The sequence below is a fragment of the Nomascus leucogenys genome, chromosome 22a (genome assembly GCF_006542625.1).
Source record: "Nomascus leucogenys isolate Asia chromosome 22a, Asia_NLE_v1, whole genome shotgun sequence".
Lineage (NCBI taxonomy): Eukaryota > Metazoa > Chordata > Mammalia > Primates > Hylobatidae > Nomascus > Nomascus leucogenys.
In genome coordinates, this window is record NC_044402.1 from 56098011 (window position 1) to 56115263 (window position 17253).

At 46.9% G+C, this 17253-nt stretch overlaps 1 protein-coding gene across 6 annotated transcripts in view; it reads left to right on the forward strand.

Annotated features, from left to right (window-relative positions):
• Positions 1-17253, forward strand: part of ANKS1A (ankyrin repeat and sterile alpha motif domain containing 1A) — a 204557-nt gene that overhangs the window by 154086 nt on the left and 33218 nt on the right. For all 6 annotated transcript variants that reach the window (XM_030802657.1, XM_030802656.1, XM_030802653.1 and 3 more), the window contains one exon: positions 15755-15821. In XM_030802657.1, the coding sequence (XP_030658517.1) occupies positions 15755-15821 (67 nt within the window). The remainder of the gene's footprint in view (positions 1-15754; positions 15822-17253) is intronic.

Sequence of the window (17253 nt, forward strand, 5' to 3'; positions counted from 1 at the left end):
ATGGGGAAACTGGAACTTTGCATTCTTACTGAGATAGTCCTCAATACAGTTTCGACCGGTCCACAATGAAAGGAGAAAGTTAAGGGCAGTGAAGAGTGCTGTGATAGTGCTGATGGTATTTGATTGCCAACCACCTTTATTCTGATTATGTTCATTCTTTCCTTTTTTTTAATTTTATTTTTTTGGAGACAGGGCCCCACTCTGTTGCCCAGGCTGGAGTGCAGTAGTGTGACAACAGCTCACTATAACCTCAAACTCCTGGGCTGAAGTGATCCTTCTGCCTCAGCCTCCCCAGTAGGTAGGACTATAGGCGTGCACCACCATGCCAGGCTGTTTCTGTTTTTGTTTTTTTGTAGAGACAGAGTCTCGCTGTATTGCCCAGGCTGGTCTTGAACTCCTGACCTCAAGAGGTCCTCCTGCCTCAGCCTTCCAAAGCCCTGGGATTACAGGCATGAGCCATGGCACCTGGCCGCTTTTCCTTTTTCTATGCTTCAGTTGTTCTTTCTTTTATAAAACAAAGGGATAGTTTTCATGTTGATAGTTAAATGTTTGTCTTTATTAAATTTATTTTGAAATAATTATAGATTCACAGGAAGTTGTAAAAATAGTACAGAGAGGTCTTTTTTTTTAGTACCCCTCACCTAGTCTCTGCCCATGGTAATATATTATTTAACTCTAATACAATACCAAAACCAGGCGATTGACTGTGGAACAATCCACACATCCACACACCTTATTCACATTTCACCAGTTTTGCATGTACTTGTGTGTGTGTGGGGGGGGGCGGGGGTTATATGCATTTTTATCATGTGTAAGTTCATGTGATCACCACCACAATCAAGATGCAGAACTATTCTGTCACCACAAAGATCTCCCTCATAATTTTTTTTTTTTTTTTTTTGAGACGGAGTTTTGCTCTTGTTGCCCAGGCTGGAGTGCAATGGCATGATCTCAGCTTACTGCAACCTCCGCCTCCTGGGTTCAAGCGATTCTCTTGTCTCAGCCTCCCGGGTAGCTGGGTTACATGCATGTGCCACCACACTTGGCTGATTTTGTATTTTTAGTAGAGACGTGGTTTCTCCATGTTGGTCAGGCTGGTCTTGAACTCCCGACCTTAGGTGATCCGCCCACCTCAGCCTCCCAAAGTGCTGGTATTACAGGCGTGAGCCATCACGCCCAGCACATCCTGTTAATTTTTAAAGCCATTTGCCTTGATAAAAAGTTGACAGCTTTATAACATTTCTGTTCTCCCAGTTAGGAAGGAAAATGGCCCACAAACTTACCAAATTAAGGGGTTACTGCCACGTGTGTCCCTGTTGAAGTGGGACAGCACAGTGCTCTTCACAGAAGCCATTCTCCTGAAAGAGGCAAGTGTGTGTTTCTGCCCAGGGCTGCAGAGAAGGAAGGGTGAGAAAGTTCATTTTTCCCAGGTCTTTTTCCTTCAGTGCTCAGCCTCGAGAGGCCTAAGTCATGTATTAGGCAGCTCAGGCTTCTGTAACAAAATACCATAGATTGAGTGGCTTAAACAGATGTTTATTTCTCATAGTTCTAGAGGCTGGGAAGTCCAAGATCAAGGTGCCAGCCAGCATGGTCCCTAACAAGGACCCTCTTCCTGGCTTAGAAACGGCTGCCTTCTCACTATATTCTCACATGGCAGAACATATATATCTCCCTCTTCTTATAAACCCTACCCTCATGAATTCCTCTAACCCTAATTACCTCTCAAAGGCCCCATCTCCAGATACCTTCATAGTGGGGGTGAGGGCCTCAGCGTATGAAATTTGAGGGAACAGAACCCAGGCCATAGAAGGTATCTTCATCAAGGGCTGCTCCATATTCTGCCACCTCCTCAGTTGCAAAATCAGCGGGGTATCTTGGCAGAGAGGCAACAAGAAAGGTTTAGGCCCTGTACTGCCAGCCTTGTTACCTTGGTTAAACTATTTAGCCCCTCCGAGCCTGAGTTTTCTCACCTGCAAAATTGAGAGATTCACATGGATAATGTCTGAGGCCCTGCTTGCTGAATCTGCAGCTGCCTGCCTCCTGCGGCCCTCGTCTTCCTTTCCTCCATTTCCACTGACTTGGTGGTGAGAGCCCAAGGGCCAAGTTTGTTGATCCCTGTACCAGCTGTTCTCACTTATTCCCACTTCTGGGGGCAAAGGAAAAAAGAGGAGTTTGAGATTTTGAACTTCACAGTTTTGACCAGAGCCATCCTGTTTATTTTCAGCTGTGTAGAAGCATATTTGAGATTCTGATGCATGTGCCTACACACAGACACACATGGCCTGAGCACAAAAGTATTTGAGAAAAACAAGGCTCTTATTGATGATTTCCTTCAGTCTCAGACTCTCTCTACACCAGTTCACTTATTACTCAAGCATTTGATTCTACAAGAGGCAGAATTTTCGAAGATGAGATTCCTATGCCCTGGCTGACAGTGGAGCTTTGAAGCCCAGCCTGGGACCCTCTGGCCTTTAGCCAGGGACTCTCTGGGGTCCCAGTAAGCTTCCCCTTCACCCCTTTCTTCTCTCCCATAGACCTCAGGGATTGGCCCACCTGTCTAGGTGCCTGCCTCCACTGTGTCTTCCCTCTTCCCTCAAATCCCAGAACTCTGGAGAAGGAATAATGTTTTCCAGTGTCTCCCCAGTTTTGCTGTATTTGAAATAAGCACACAGTCCTCTTTTAAGATTTTATTGCATGTTAAAACAAAAATGGGAAACTGAGAGGCTTGGGAAAATAGCCAATAAATAGCCAACAATGGGGATGTTATGAAGTTATGAGAAATACTAAAAATAACAGTTGTCCTGGGTCTTGGTCAAACATTAATAAACTAGCTCTTTCCTTGGCTCCTCTGACCGCCTTCTCTCTAGATACTGTCTTGAGGTTGTAGCTTCCACTCCTTTTCTGAAGAGCCCTACCTCATAGCACATACACAAAGCCCCTAGAGAACAGTTGTTGGCAGCAATCAATGCTTACAAAACAGCTCAGACTGGTGGGCTGTGATCGCTCTGGAATCTTCTTGCAGGCTGAGATTGGAGATGGCCTTTGAATTGTGGGCAGCTCGGGGGTCTCCCACTGCAAAGGTCTCACAAAGTGGAGAGGATTGCATGACCATCTTTTCTGCCCTTCCTCTCCCTTCATGCCACTTTTCTTGATGTCTTTCCTAAGAAAATTTGTACACTCCATAATTGCAACTTGCAAGACTCACTTGCCAACAAACCCAAGGGTGTAAGTCCACAGGGCCTTTCCTGGCATGGGCACTCTTCACTGGCCTGTTTTGAAAAGGCTGTGTTCTTTCTAGTAATCCCATGGGGTTGTACGCTTTAACCTGACATTTAGCCCCTAGCTGTTGCATGTTGCTGCCCATATAGGGAATGGATTTTCTCAGGAGTCCTCACACTGCCAGCCCAACAAGAAGCCAGGGCTTGTTGCTCTCTGCCTGCCAGCACCACCCTTTCTTCAGAGGCTGAGCTCTTCTGTGGCCTCCCATTTTCCTGTCAGCCAGAGGGAGGTGACCAATCTGAACTTTGGTTCCAGAACCTATTGGGCTACTTTGAGGACATCAAGTTGTGTTCCTGTCCACTTGGCTGAGAAGAAAAGACAGAAACCTATATGGTTTAGGAATACTGACATAGATGGTAGGTTAAAGAAAAGCCAGAGGATAAGAACATTTAATTCAGGATGGTGGTGGCCTCAGAGGAGCAGAGAAATGGGGAGAAGTGATCCCAGGAAGGACATTTTCTATTTCTTAAACCAGGTAGTAGGCATGTGAATGGGTCATTTTTTATTGTTGTTGAAATCGCAATACTATAAAATATGTTCTTTGGAATTTAAGAAACATTTCATTTTTTTAAAGAAGAAAGAACACAGTTCCTTGTTGTTGAGGTCAGCATGGGGCTTATGTAAGTGGATACTGACACAGGAACTTAGCAGTAAGGCAGTGAGGATGCAGTTGGAGGAATTTCAGGTGGGAAGATGCCACACAGTTGCTGGGTTAGCCACCACGTTTCCCCCTCTCATTTTCTCTTCAGGAAAAGTCTCAGATCCAAGAAAGATGTATGTCCTAAACAAATCCCTCCCTAAGAATCGGTTAAGGTGTAACCACTTTTAAAAGCTCTTTGTCTGTTTTTTTTCCACTGGGTGTTGACTGAGCCCACCCAGTGCTTAGTACCTGGTAGGAGCACTAGTGGGAAATAAAAAGAAGCTGAAGAGGCGTGACCATGCATCAAAAGACCGGGGGCCATCCTCGGACCATATGTATGCGTGAGCAGGTTTGCATCAGTGTGGTACAGCCAGGCTGCCTCTGCTGCAAGAATTCTAAAGCAGAAATCCTAGATGCAATCAGTCCACAAAGGGTGCCGGCAGGGCACCAGTGCTCATCAGTGCTTGTTGTGTGCCAGCCACCCTCCCTGTGTCATCGCATCCTCCCCACACCGTCCTGTGAAGCAGGCATTAGCATCCCTGTTTACAGGTGAGGGTTACATAGGAAACTGAAAATAATTCTCTTCCATGTACCTTTCCTTCCCGTGGAGTGTTTCTAATCATTGTATCCTCCATGGTTGTATTTGGGGGACAAAAGGTTGCCATTTCCATAATTAATTGTCTGTGATGGGGTTGTGGGTGGGGCAGGGCACGCATTGGTTCCTAGCTCAGACATTTTCTTTTGGATGACCTTGGATGCCCTTGAGCCTCAGAATATGTCTGCGAGACTTGGAGGATTCCCCCTGCTTTTGCCTCCGTGCCTTATGGTCTGTCAGGGTAGGTAGGAGGACTGTGTTGGGGAGAAAGGTTTTAGTTAACTGAGTGACCCTCTGTCTCTGTGCTCAGCTTGAGAACTGCGTGGGCTAGGGGCAGTTTCTTTTCACCCCTTGCCATATGCAGATGAATAGAAGCTGGAAATTTGACTTGCGTGAGGTAACCTGAGTTGACAATGAGAGCCCATGACTTGCTAATGCCTGTGGTCTGTAACCCGGAGATCATGGCCTGGCTAGTTGGCCCTGGACAGAGGCAGTGATCAATAATGTGTAAGACATTGTTCAAACAGGAACCTTGATGAGGAAGAAAGAAGGGCTGAAAATTTCGGGAGTCACCTGGGGTGGTTTACCAGCCTGCAGGCGAGAGACTTTTAGGAAAAAGCAGCCAGAGAGGGGTTCTGTGTCTCTGGGAGTTGACTTATTTGATGGTGAAGGTGGTTTGAGAGTTTCTGCGGTCATAGCGGCTATCTTGTTTATGAGGCACTGCTGCCAGTTCCTCCAGAGGCTTTCCACATGTGCCGTTGTTCCAGTAGAAGCCTCTTACATGGCCACTTGGGATGAGGGTTGTTTGGTTTGGTTAATTACAAAACCATTGGAGGAAGTCATTTTTGAAAAAGAATCAAACAATTTAACCCCAATGGATAGATGTGCACCCTTTTGATGTGGAGCTGGGCCCTTGCTTCCAATGTAGATCTACTGATCTGGAGTTCTCTGCCTTCCTTTTATTACGTGAACCACATCCATAAAACACCATTGACTAAAATTTCCAGTTTGTTTCTTAAAAGTAAAGCCAGAATTTGACCACTTGTGAAGCAATCTGAGTGTAGATTTCTTTTGGAATTTTTTACAACTTACTTCCCCAACCACCCTTAATTCAAGAGCACATTTTAAAAAATGATCTCATTATTGAGTCTCTTCAAAGTACTTACTTGGTTGTCACAGAAAGGTTCTTTTACACTGGTTCCATAATTTATGTAATGTTTAATTAAATTTTCTATTTTCATCAACAAATATAACCATCCTAAGCAGTTTTGGAAATGACCGCAGCTGACTCTTGGTAAGGGTAACACTGAGCATGTGGAAGCAGAAGACCATGGGTGTGCGGGAGCGAGCCTGCCCGGTGTGGACAGAGCCGTCTGCTGGCATCACTTACTGAGGGACAGGGTGGCGTGCAGTTAGCTCGCCGGCAGATCACTTAAGCGGAGGTGAATAACAGGCTTGCCAGGTAGGTGTCATTATCTCTGTTACAGATGACCAGGTGGAGGTGTGGAAAGAACAAGTTCCTTGCTCACAGCCGCGTTGCTGAAAGCGGCAAAGCTGATTCCACAGTCCCAGGCATTTCACTACCTGCAGCCCCTGCCCTGTGGGAGCCAGTTCTCTGTGAGGTGAGGGAGTAGAGGCGGGCCCACGGACTGCATGAGAAGGAGCAGGCCTGAGCTGAGACCCTGTTCCCTCTCCTCGCTTTGGTATTGTCTTGGATCCTCCGGTTTGGTTCGCGCCCCAAGAGCTGCCTTGTAGAAAGGCGTCACTCCCTCACATAAAACGTTTTGTCCTGAAAGGAGAAGCTGCCTCCAGCTGAGTGTCCAGGAAGTGAGCTGTTGTTCACACAACATGTTCTAAGCGTTCTCTGCCAGAAGGAAGCCCTTTCCCTCTGGTGTATCTTTTAAAACAAAACAACAAAAAACAAAGGAACCTGGGTTTTGATTAACTTGTTTTTTAGATAGAATTTTGTTTATTTTGGAACCAGATGAATGTGAATGGCAAGTACAAGCCCTGTCTAATCGCTGTAAACTGAAACGTGCAAGGGAGGAGGGTGGTGTGGTCTATTTGCCTGGCATCTGTGGTTTTACGAGGACTACAGATGTTTCCCAGAGTAAGTAAGGCTGGCATCTGGTCAAGTTACGGAGGGAAACAGGCACAGTATCTCCTGCTATGGCCCCGGGAAATGGCAGGGACTAAAATCCCTCAGCAACAGAGGCAGACAGGCATTGCCTTTGGAGGAGGAACAGATCTCACCATCCATGCTTACAGCAGCAAGAACCTTGCGTTTTAGGATGATGTCACTCAGGGAATGAATGAATTACACCAAAACTGTGTCTTTTAGGCAATGCACAGTTTGCTCAGACTTCTGTCATAATAAATTAACTCCTCATTAGAGCCCTGCCTTGAAAGCAAGGCTGCACTCAGACCTCTTGTACATTGTCTCAGATCTTTATATCAGGCCTCTGTTGGGATGTGCATTTTGTGTTTGAGGAAACTGAATCTTAAGGAAGAGAAGTCAGGCCATTTGCCCATAGCAATGATCCCATGAGTGACGACTTTTTTTCACCTTACAGAAGAGGAAATTGAAAGTCAACAAGGTTAAATGACTTGTCCAAGGTTCCACAACTAATTAGGTGGCAGAACCAGAACTTGAACTCAAGTTTTTAATTCTTAAGTCCTTGTTCTTTCCACCCCTACACACTGCCTTTCCAATGTTCTTGATCCAGTACATTCGAAATCCTACGCTGAGCTTTAATAGAGTGAAAGCGAGGCTTGAAACAAGCTGGACACCATGAATTAGGTGGATAATGAATTGAGCAGTGCCCACATATGGCTAGTGCTGTGACCCATGGACATTATTTTGATTTTCTCATGTTTGCTTTTCTCTTCTTTAAAGTGGGAAGAATGCTAGCTCCCCGCCAGGGTGCTTGTGAGGAGGAACTGGATCACCAGGAGGGCAGTCAGCTAGTGCCTAGTGCAGTGAGGACACCACTGAAAGAACCCAGCCCAGGACCTAACACCCTGCAAGTCTTGAGTTTTCACATTGTTGAACAAAAGTGCTTTCAGGGTCGGTGGTCGACCTTGCTGTGAGCACATGAATTCTATTTTCAGGAAAGATGAATGAGCCTTCAATGTAGTTCACACAGCTTTCACATACTCCAGAATTTGGAGGTGTATTTGATTTTCTAATTTTATTTGATTTCAGGAGACAGAGGATACAAACATACTCTACTAGCTGAGTATTCTAATGTGCTGCTTATCGTGCTAAAGATGTAGGGATCAATTTCTTTTGACCCTGATTAATATGAGCCAGTTTCCCAGGGTCTACTCATCCTGGGAACACTGATAATTGAGTTTTCAGACTGTCAAGACTGGGGTTAGCCTGGGTTCCAGAATAGAGAAAGCCACACCACAACACAGAAGCTGTGCTGAGAGCCCTTAACCCAGAAGGCTTTGTGACAGGGAATAATGGTGCCATCGACTTTCCCACATTCCTTTCTCTTTGTTTCCTTCGCCTCTCGGGCATGTCTTTGCTTATTAGCATGTTGAGCAGAGTTCATCACAAATGAAACTCAGACCAGTGTTAATCTTACAATTTATTATCCTCTGAAAGATCTGATCTGAAAGATTTTTCCAGTATTTCGGTATGAGACTTTTCAAACTACAGAAAACTTGAAAGATTTGAGTAGTGAATCCCTGAATATCCACCACGTAGGGCATGGATTCTATAATTAGCATTTTGCTGTACGTGCTTTATTGCATCTATCCATCTCTCTACCCCTCAGTGCACTTAGCAATCATGTTATTTTTTGATACATTTCAAAGTAAGTTGCAGACATCAGTACTTTCATCCCCAAACACTTTAACGTGTATATGATTAACTAGAGTTCGATGTTTGTTTATAGTTATTTGGAGGTGGGGGGGTAAAATTTATACGAAGTGAAATCCACTAAGTCTGTTATTCTATGAGTTTTAATAAATACATACATTTGTCTAACCCAAATTCCTATCAAGATACTGAACATTACTGTCACTCCCAGAAAGTTCCCTAGTGCCTTCCTTAGCCAGCCAGTCCTCACCCAGCCTCTTCTGGTAGTTTTCCACTCTAAATTTTGCCTATTCTAGAACTTCATATAAATGGAATCACTGCAGCATGTGCTCTTTTGTATGTCTTATCTGAAAGGTTTTAACTAGTGCTTTAAACTGAAGTCTAGGGACTCTGTCAACTTCATTTATCCACCTTCTTCTTGTTTTGCAAGTTCAGAGGTAATTAGGAGTGGTAAACTGCAGGAAATCTCAAGGCAGCTGATGGATCCTGATAGTGTATTTGTATTAAGTATATATGTATGTATTTTTAAACCTTAAGTATATATAATTTGGTGCTCAGAATCCTACATCTGACCACCCTGATGTTATAAGACAGGTGTTCCCCTGTAGAATCTGAGGAGCTAAGACCCCTTTCCCTGGCCACACTGCTAAGGAAATTGATTCTGAGTGGAAGTTTAGGATGTTTTCTTTGGCCTGGTTTTATCCATAGCCAGACCAGCAGTGTGCCGTAATGACTTTCAGATTGTGAAAGAACAGACCGAGAGAAGGTTACTTGTAGGCTGGTGGGGGTGCCCGAAGGACCAAGTGGCAGATTAACCAGTGTTTTTAGGTAACTGCAGGCTTTCTGAGGTTTGTGTACTTCCTCCTCACCCCTCCCCACCATGCCAAAAAATAAGCCTGCTCCTGGATGGAAAGTAGATTGTGTACATTGAACTAGAACCCAAATACATAATCCTCATTAATCTTTTAGATTCTTGTCCCACTTATTAAAGCCAGTACTTGGCATATAACCCAGAGTTATGTGGCAAGCAATAATAAAGTTAATTGGAATCTAGGGCTCCCAACTTTTTTATTCTTTCAGCAGTTTCTTGGCGCTTTGAGTAAAAGATAACTTTTACAGTAGGCTGTTCTGGTATGAGAAGGTCATTTGGCAAGTATTGGTTCCGTGTATTTCCTTCATGTCATGTCAAGTCAGGGCCATGTATTTCTTCCCGGTCATGTTCATGTCATGTCCATGTATTTCCTTTCTGTCAAGTTGCAGTTGTGGGCCTAAGCCCTGACCTCTGGGTCACGGAAAGGGCCAGCTGGTAGTTGTGGGGTATGAGGTGCTTTTGGGGAGCAAGACCCAATATCAGCAACCCAAGAGGTATAGGAAAGACAAAAATGAGGGGGCAGGTGGGAGGTTAGAGCCTTAGACCACGCTCTGGAAGCCAGAGCTCCCTGGCTTTCCTCTCTCCACCAGCCTAGCCTGGTGCAAAGACAAAAGGCAGGCTTTAATTGGAGCCTTTGTCAGGGAAGACAAAGCACTTTTGAAACAAAACAGCTCTGTTGTCTCTCAGCCTAGTAGAAAAAGGGGAGTTGAAAAAGAAGGTGACGATGTAAAGGGGATTGAAGTAGGGGGACACGGCAATAAACATGGTAACAACCTGAGTGCCCCCCTGTGAGACACAGCTGAAGTGGAGACTGAGCCCGCCCTGTGGAAAAGGGAGTTCCTCATTGTTAGCGGCCATGTCTGGTCGCCTCGGCAAGGACAGCCCTGAGCCCGCTGGCAGATAGTTATTCATTCCCTGCCATGCGCCTTTCCCCTCCCCCACCCCATTCTGCCTCCCTCTCCTAAAAGCAGTTGACAAGGTTAGAAAATCAGGACAAATAATTTACTTCAATCCGTCTTTGCCTTTCCTGAGGCCATGCGCAATTCAGCCTGGGAGGAGAAGGAAAAAAAATCACCCAGACCCTGGCCAGTGACCCTTTTTCAGATGTGAAATCAAAGCCCACTCTAGGCTGAGAGCCTGTCTGCTGCTAAGAGGCAGAAGACAGAGATGGTGATGAATTCTTATGTGGTTTCTGGGCCTGAGAGTGCAGCTGTCAGCAGTCTTTAGGGTTCTTTGCACAGCCTAAGGAACCGATTTTGACGTCAGCAGTCGCCTGATGGGATCGGCACACAGCATCTGGTGAGGCTGAGGAGGCTGCGGCTCAGTCGCTCAGCCCCCTGCTCCTGGGAAGGAGGAGCACTGTCCAAGCAAGGCCATCGAGCCAGAGCCAGAGGAGAGGGTCTGCCACTTTGCCCCCCTGCACCAGGAAGCAGGTTCGGCTGCCAATGGCACCTGCGAAAGTGAGAGTGGTGCCCTCTGTGGGCAGTTTGGGAGTGCCCATGGAGGAGAGCTTCAGTTTCCTCACATGAAAAGTAGGATAATAAGTTTGCCTGGCTGTGAGTCGAGGCTCTGCAGGATTGCTCAGAGAAGGGATCAGCTGAAAGTTGTGGAGTGTGAGGTGCTTTGGGGGGAGTGTCAGCCTTGTGCCAGCAACTCAGAGAGTCAGAGAAACGTAAAAATGAGGAGGGAAAGGGAGTTAGAGAATTCAGACTGGTCCAGAAGGGAGAGTGTTTGCTGCCTTTCCCCCTTCCCCTGTTAGCGTAAAAGTGACCAGTGTATTAGCGATAGCTAACAAACGTTTGTCATCAAACACCACCAGTGTGCTAGCTGTGTACAAGGCATACGGTGGGATCTAAAGAAAACAGCATGGTGCAGGGTCCTCACCCTGAATGGTTCTTTAGTGTCTCTGGGACACACCATTAAACAGTCAATCAGGGAAGTAATCCTGCAAAGCAGAAGGTGTTTCTGGGCCAATAAGGTCATCAATGCCGAGTGGAAGAGGCGAGGTGGAAGGTGTCTCCCGCCCCGTGGCTCAGGCCTAAGGAGACTGATGTGTGTTTTCCAACTGGCAGGGGGTCCTAGGGCACCAACAGCTCCCAGGCAGCAGAAAGGGTGTTGGGAGGGAGTGTCTGATGTCAGGAGCCAACTCAGTTGCAGAAACTTCTGTCATGCTCCCATTTACACCAAAGGAAAGTGAAAGGAAAGTGATTCCTTTCCCATCCTCCTCTACATGGGGCCCCAGCGAAAGACATGTTGACCAGACGGATTCCTGCTGTCCTGATATTTGGCCCTATGTGGTAGCCCTGCACACAGCCATGACTTGCACCGCCTCCTGAAAGGGAGCCAAGTTACACCAAAGCTTGAGGTCCGCCTGTGCCCAGCACACTTCCTGGCACACAGAAGACCCATCAAAACTCTTTCTTCCCCCTCCTTCAACTCCCAGTATTTATTAAAAAGCTGGGTGTCATCCGCATGGCTCTGCTGCCTGGTAATGGGGGATGGAGACTCTCCATACAGAGCTCCACCTCCCATCACCAGCCCGTGGGCAGCCAGAATCCTGTGGTCTAAACAAGCAGATGTCAGATGGCTTGAGCAGCAGTATCTCCAGTGTTTGTTTTTGTTCTTGTTTTCAGCCATATGGGGAATACATTTTACACAGCCCTGGCAGGGAAAAATAGTCTAAACAGAGTCGTCCTGAAAACTTTCTGAAAATGGAGTATTTCCAAGCATTTTTTGAAGACAAGAGTCCATTATGGTGATAACTTGCAAGTCCTTATATTAACAAACACGAGTATAAGTTTTCAGTCAGTAATAAGGAAGCATGGCCATTTCTCATCTCTCTCCAAAAATGTCACTCATCCAAAACCACAGAAAAAGAGGAGAACACGAAATGGTGTCCGTCCATTACATTTAACCTGCCTCTTCCCCTGAAATGCAGAACATTTCTGGGAAAGCTGCCTGTTCAGATTGTTTTTTAACTCAAGCCTAGGAGGTTAAACTGCATGAAGTGTGTAGATCAGAATGATATCTGCTGTGTCTGAACGCTCTTCTTTGTCTAGACTAAAATGATCATATTTCCTCTCTGCTGATTCTGGGCCATGAGGGTGAGTTTGAGGCAAGGAGAGAAGATGAGCTCCGCCTCCTCCCTGTCTCCACAGCTCAGGCTGAGGACTGGGGCAGACCACAGCTCCAGACACTCTGTGGTGCCAGGGTGGGGACCTGCCAATCTCTGCCCAAACAGGACCTCTTCGCTGCCATGTCCCTCCTGGCCCTGAGCTTCCACCAAGACAGGTTCCAGTTGCTGAGGAAGGAGTCCAGGGTTACAGGCTGTGAGTCCACTGCCGAGGACCCTGAGTTTTTCTGGAACTAGAACCAGCTTAGCTTGACTTAGCCACGGCAGTTCACAGAACAATAGAACAACTTCCTAGCCTGGGCAAAATCGTTCTGAGAGCATCCATTAGCATCTCAGCCGGTCTGCAGTCTGGAACACCTCACATGGATACCCGGGCTTCTGGGTCAGGCACCCGTAACCCCAGCGCTTTGGGAGGCTGAGGCGGGAGGATCCCCTGAGCCCAGGAGTTCAAGGTTTCAGTGAGCCATGACTGTGCCACTGCACTCCAGCCTGAGTGACAGAGTGAGACCATGTCTCAAAAAAAAAAAAAAAAAAGAAAAGGAAAGAAACCTGGGCTTCTGCTGGCCTATGTCAGTTGACTAGTGGGTGACTCCTGGGGCAAGCAGGAAAGAGCAGAGCAGAGAAGCAGCTAGGGTGCTCAACTCTGTTCACTCTGATGCCAAAAGGCCCTTTGGCAAAATTTCACAAATTATACCACCAAGGGATGCTGATTGGACAGGCCAGCTGGGGCTTCAGATGTTAAGTGATTATGGTGATAATGAAATATATAATATGACTTTATTTCAAAGGATTCCTTGGAGTCACCCCACCATTTCAGCCCTTTCCTTTCCTAGCACGCTGCATGGCCATGGAGAACAGCTTTTCCAGTGCAGACTCTAAAGAAATGGAAACTACACTTGGGTTCATTCACAGATTCATTCAATAGGTTGTCTATTTACCATGTGCCAGGCCCAGTGGGTGACAAGGCAAATAATATACGCTTGATGCCAACCCTCATTGGTGTCAACAGTGGTGAGCTCTGCGTGTGAGTAGAATAGAATGAGGGAGAGGCAACTGGGAGAGGGGTAAGGGAGACTTCTCTGAATAACATTTTGTATCTTTTGAATTTTGAATCATGTGAATGTATCAAAAAATAAGTGTAAGTAAAAATATTTTTACAACTTTAAAAATAGGTTTCACTGGGCTAGAGCACTCAGAGGACAACAGAGCGGAAGTGGAAAGCAAACTAACCTTTTATTGAGCATTTACTGTGAGCTAGACCTTCAGCCCGGTGCTTTATGTACATGATGTCTTTTAATCCACACAACCCTGGACAAATGCAGTATCATCCTCATTTTTATCCATTTTAAATGGAAGCTTGCCAGGTACGGTGTCTCACACCTGTAGTCCCAGCACTTTGGGAGGCCAAGGCAGGAAGATCACTTGAGCCCAGGAGTTTGAAACCAGCCCAGGCAACGTAGTGAGACCTTATCCCTACAAAAAAGAAAAAATAGCCAGGTACAGTGGCTCATGCCTATAATCCTAGCACTCTGGGAGGCCAAAGTGCACAGATCACTTGAGTCCAACAGTTTGAGACCAGCCTGGACAACATGATGAAACCCTGCCTTTACAAAAAATAACAAAAAAATTAGCCAGCTGTGGTGTTGCACGCCTATAGTCCCAGCTACTAGGGAGGCTGAGGTGGGTGGATCACTTGAGCTCAGGAGGTCAAGGTTGCAGTGGGCCGTGATCACACCACTGCACTCCAGCCTGGGCAACAGAGCAAGACCCTGCCTCAAAAAAAAAAAATAAAAAATAAAAAATAGCAAGGCATGGTGACACCTACCTGTCGTCTTAGCTATTCAGGAGTCTTAGCTATTCAGTGGGAGGATCACTTGAGTCCAGGAGTTTGAGAGCAGCCTGGGCAACACAGCAAGACCTCTTCTCTGTTTAAAAAAAAAAAAAAAGAAGAATAAAAATAAAAATAAATGGAAGCTTTGGGAGGTCCAGGGAGTTTCACTTGTATCATGCTGCCCCTGCTGAAGGAGGCAGCACTTGGAACAGACATGGCCAGAGAAAGAGATGGGGGTGGAGGGAGGCGTTTTCTTCAAGGGGCAGAGCCAGCCTGCTCTGACACTATCCTTCCTCCCCGTGCCTCTGGGCTGCTGGGGCCAGTGTTTAGAGACACACCCTCAGTTTGCTCCAGGGGTCAGATTTGTTTCCCTCTTCCTTGCTGAGCTCAGGGAAGGAGCTTGCAGTCTGGTTAACAGGCAGTCAGGTGACAGCCTGAGCCAGCAGTCATTCTGTGGCTGGAGGAAGATACCCCGAGCCCCCGGCTGCCCGAGGAGAGGTGGCGCTTGCTCTGTGCTCTTCTGCTGGGTGTCAGATGCACGGCTTTGTCTGCCAGCTGAAGGCTGGCTGGAGAATTGTTTTTCCAATTGTCTGACCCAGGCTCCTTACTTGCACTTAGAGGAAAAAGCATCCAAGCCCTGATACAAAAGGTCCTCTTTTATTTCTTTGGAAAAAGAGCAGTGAATGAGCTCATTATCACTGCAACCCAAAAAGGAAGAGGAGGGGAAGAAGAGAAGGTGGCTGCTCCCCACTGCCTAGTTCTGCCCCTGGCCAGGTTTCCTGGGGAAGGGGGCCTGGATCTGGCCCATAGTGGCCAAGGCCAGATGGCTGGGACAGGTGGTCCATACTGGGGGCAGTGCTGGAGCCATTGGATGCTTTGAGACTAGCTTTCTCTGCTGTGGTCCAGAAGAGGGACAGGTGTCTGTGTCCCGTCTCATCTCCTGAACGCAGAGCTCTATCCAGGACTGCTGGACTCCAAGAAGCAAAAGGCCTTCCATTTGGGCCGAAGTGCCTGCCTCACCTTTCCTTCCCAGAGGTTTCTGTGTGCAGGTGCTCTAGAAATCATCCTCACTCCCCAGAGCTTGTGGTCATACAGTATCAGTTATCTGTTGAAGGCTTATGATTTGCCAGGCACTACCCTAGGCACTCAGGGTAGCATGGAACAAAGCTGGCAAAGTCTTCACTCTCATGGAATTGAAATTCTAGTGTGAGCAATGAAATGGCCAGGTCTGGCCTGTGATTGCAGCCTCTCCCCAGTCTCTGCTGGTCTGGGAGAACTGCTGGGGAGTGAAATAGAGATGCCTTGAAAGGGAGGCTCTTCGGTATTTCTAGCAGCTAAACCCAGACTGTCACCATCTCACTCCCTTCAGAGCAGTACATCAGACCCTGTGGGCTGGGGCCAGAGAAGGCCTCTCTTAGACCTGAGCAGCAGAGTCCTGATACCTTGCAGGCTAGTACTGGTCCTGGGAAGCATCTGAAAGAGACCTGGAGGTCAGCCCCCATTGGCGCTGTGGTGAGCTGGTAACGTTTAGCCCAAGCCTGACTGCCTCTGCTCTTTGTTGTTTCTTCCATTTCAGATTGAGAAAATCATGAGTTCTATTGGAGAAGGGATTGACTTTTCTCAGGAACAGCAGAAGATCTCAGGTACCGTACCAAGTGGCCATTTTCCCCACAGAAACCGGCAGTCTGGCTCTTTTCTGGCTCAGGCTTTCCTCTAACACAGAAGACAGACATTCAGGGGGTGGGAGAGGTCAGCTTCAGACCACGTCATGCTCCTATAATTCACAATCTCCAATACCTAGACAGCCCCATCTTGCTGTTATTTTTAGAGCCATGACTTCTTTTACATATGGGAGGGGAAAAGGTACAAAATGAATTTTAAGCTGCCTATTAGGAAAAATTTTTAGATCAACAATTGTCACTTATTCATTATTTTATGGGCTTTCTTAGATGGGCTTAAATCGGAGTGCACCTCAGCCTTGGTCTCTGCAGCTTCCGAGATGGCTCTCAAGAGTCTCATCTGTGATGGTGGCAGAGCCCTGGGTTAGATCAGAGGTCTCAGACTCGTAGCATGCATGTGAATTGCCTGGGAGGGTTGACTGTGCTGTTTCCTCTTCCCACAGCTCCTTGTGCCTGACTCAGTTTACTTCGTCACTTACCATTCTTACACTGTATCACTGCTACTTTGGTCATTCTTTTCTAAGCCCTAGTAGTGAGGTCAGCTTCTGTTTTCTTTGTTTGAAAACAGGGAATGGGGAGGCCATCTGAGCTGTTTTATCTGATGATAGGATTGTGCTATGTTGCTTTCTCAGGTGAGATGCTCTTAAAGATGCAGATCTCACACCTCTTCCCCCAAGCATCCGAAGATGGTCCGGGCACCGGGGCATCCAGGCTGAAAGCAGCCCAGCCGGGAGCCTGGCCTGTCTTCACCTTCATGGAAATGCCTCTCTGCATTGAAGGGGTGGAAATTCTTGCTCACTTGGGAGGCTCCATCCGGGATTGACCTGTCAGTCTCAAATGACACCTCTGGTTCCTCCATGGGCTTCTGTGGCCCTGGGCAGGAAGTCTGATGGGTGGGCTTGAGTGTGCACATCAGGGAGAAAGGAACATCAGAGACCACGGGGCCTGGTGGGGACAGGCTGGGCTCTGGAGCCTCACAGCCCTGGGTTCAAATCCTGGCTCTAGAGACGTGTGTGTCTTGGCAAGTCACTTAATGTCTCTGCACCCCTCACCCCATATCTGCAACCTTTGGATAATAGTGTCAACCTCACAGGCTTGCTGTGAATGAGTAGTAGATAAAAATACTTCAGTTAAAGAGATTTTTTTAATTTTTTTTTATTTTATTATTTTTTTTGAGACGGAGTCTCGCTCTGTCACCCAGGCTGGAGTGCAATGACGCAATCTTGGCTCACTGTAACCTCCGCCTCCCGGGTTCAAGCGATTCTCCTGCCTCAGCCTCCTGAGTAGCTGGGATTACAGGCATGTAACACCATGCCTGGCTAATTTTTGTATTTTTAGTAGAGATGGGGTTTCACCATGTTGGTCAGGCTGGTCTCGAACTCCTGACCTTGTGATC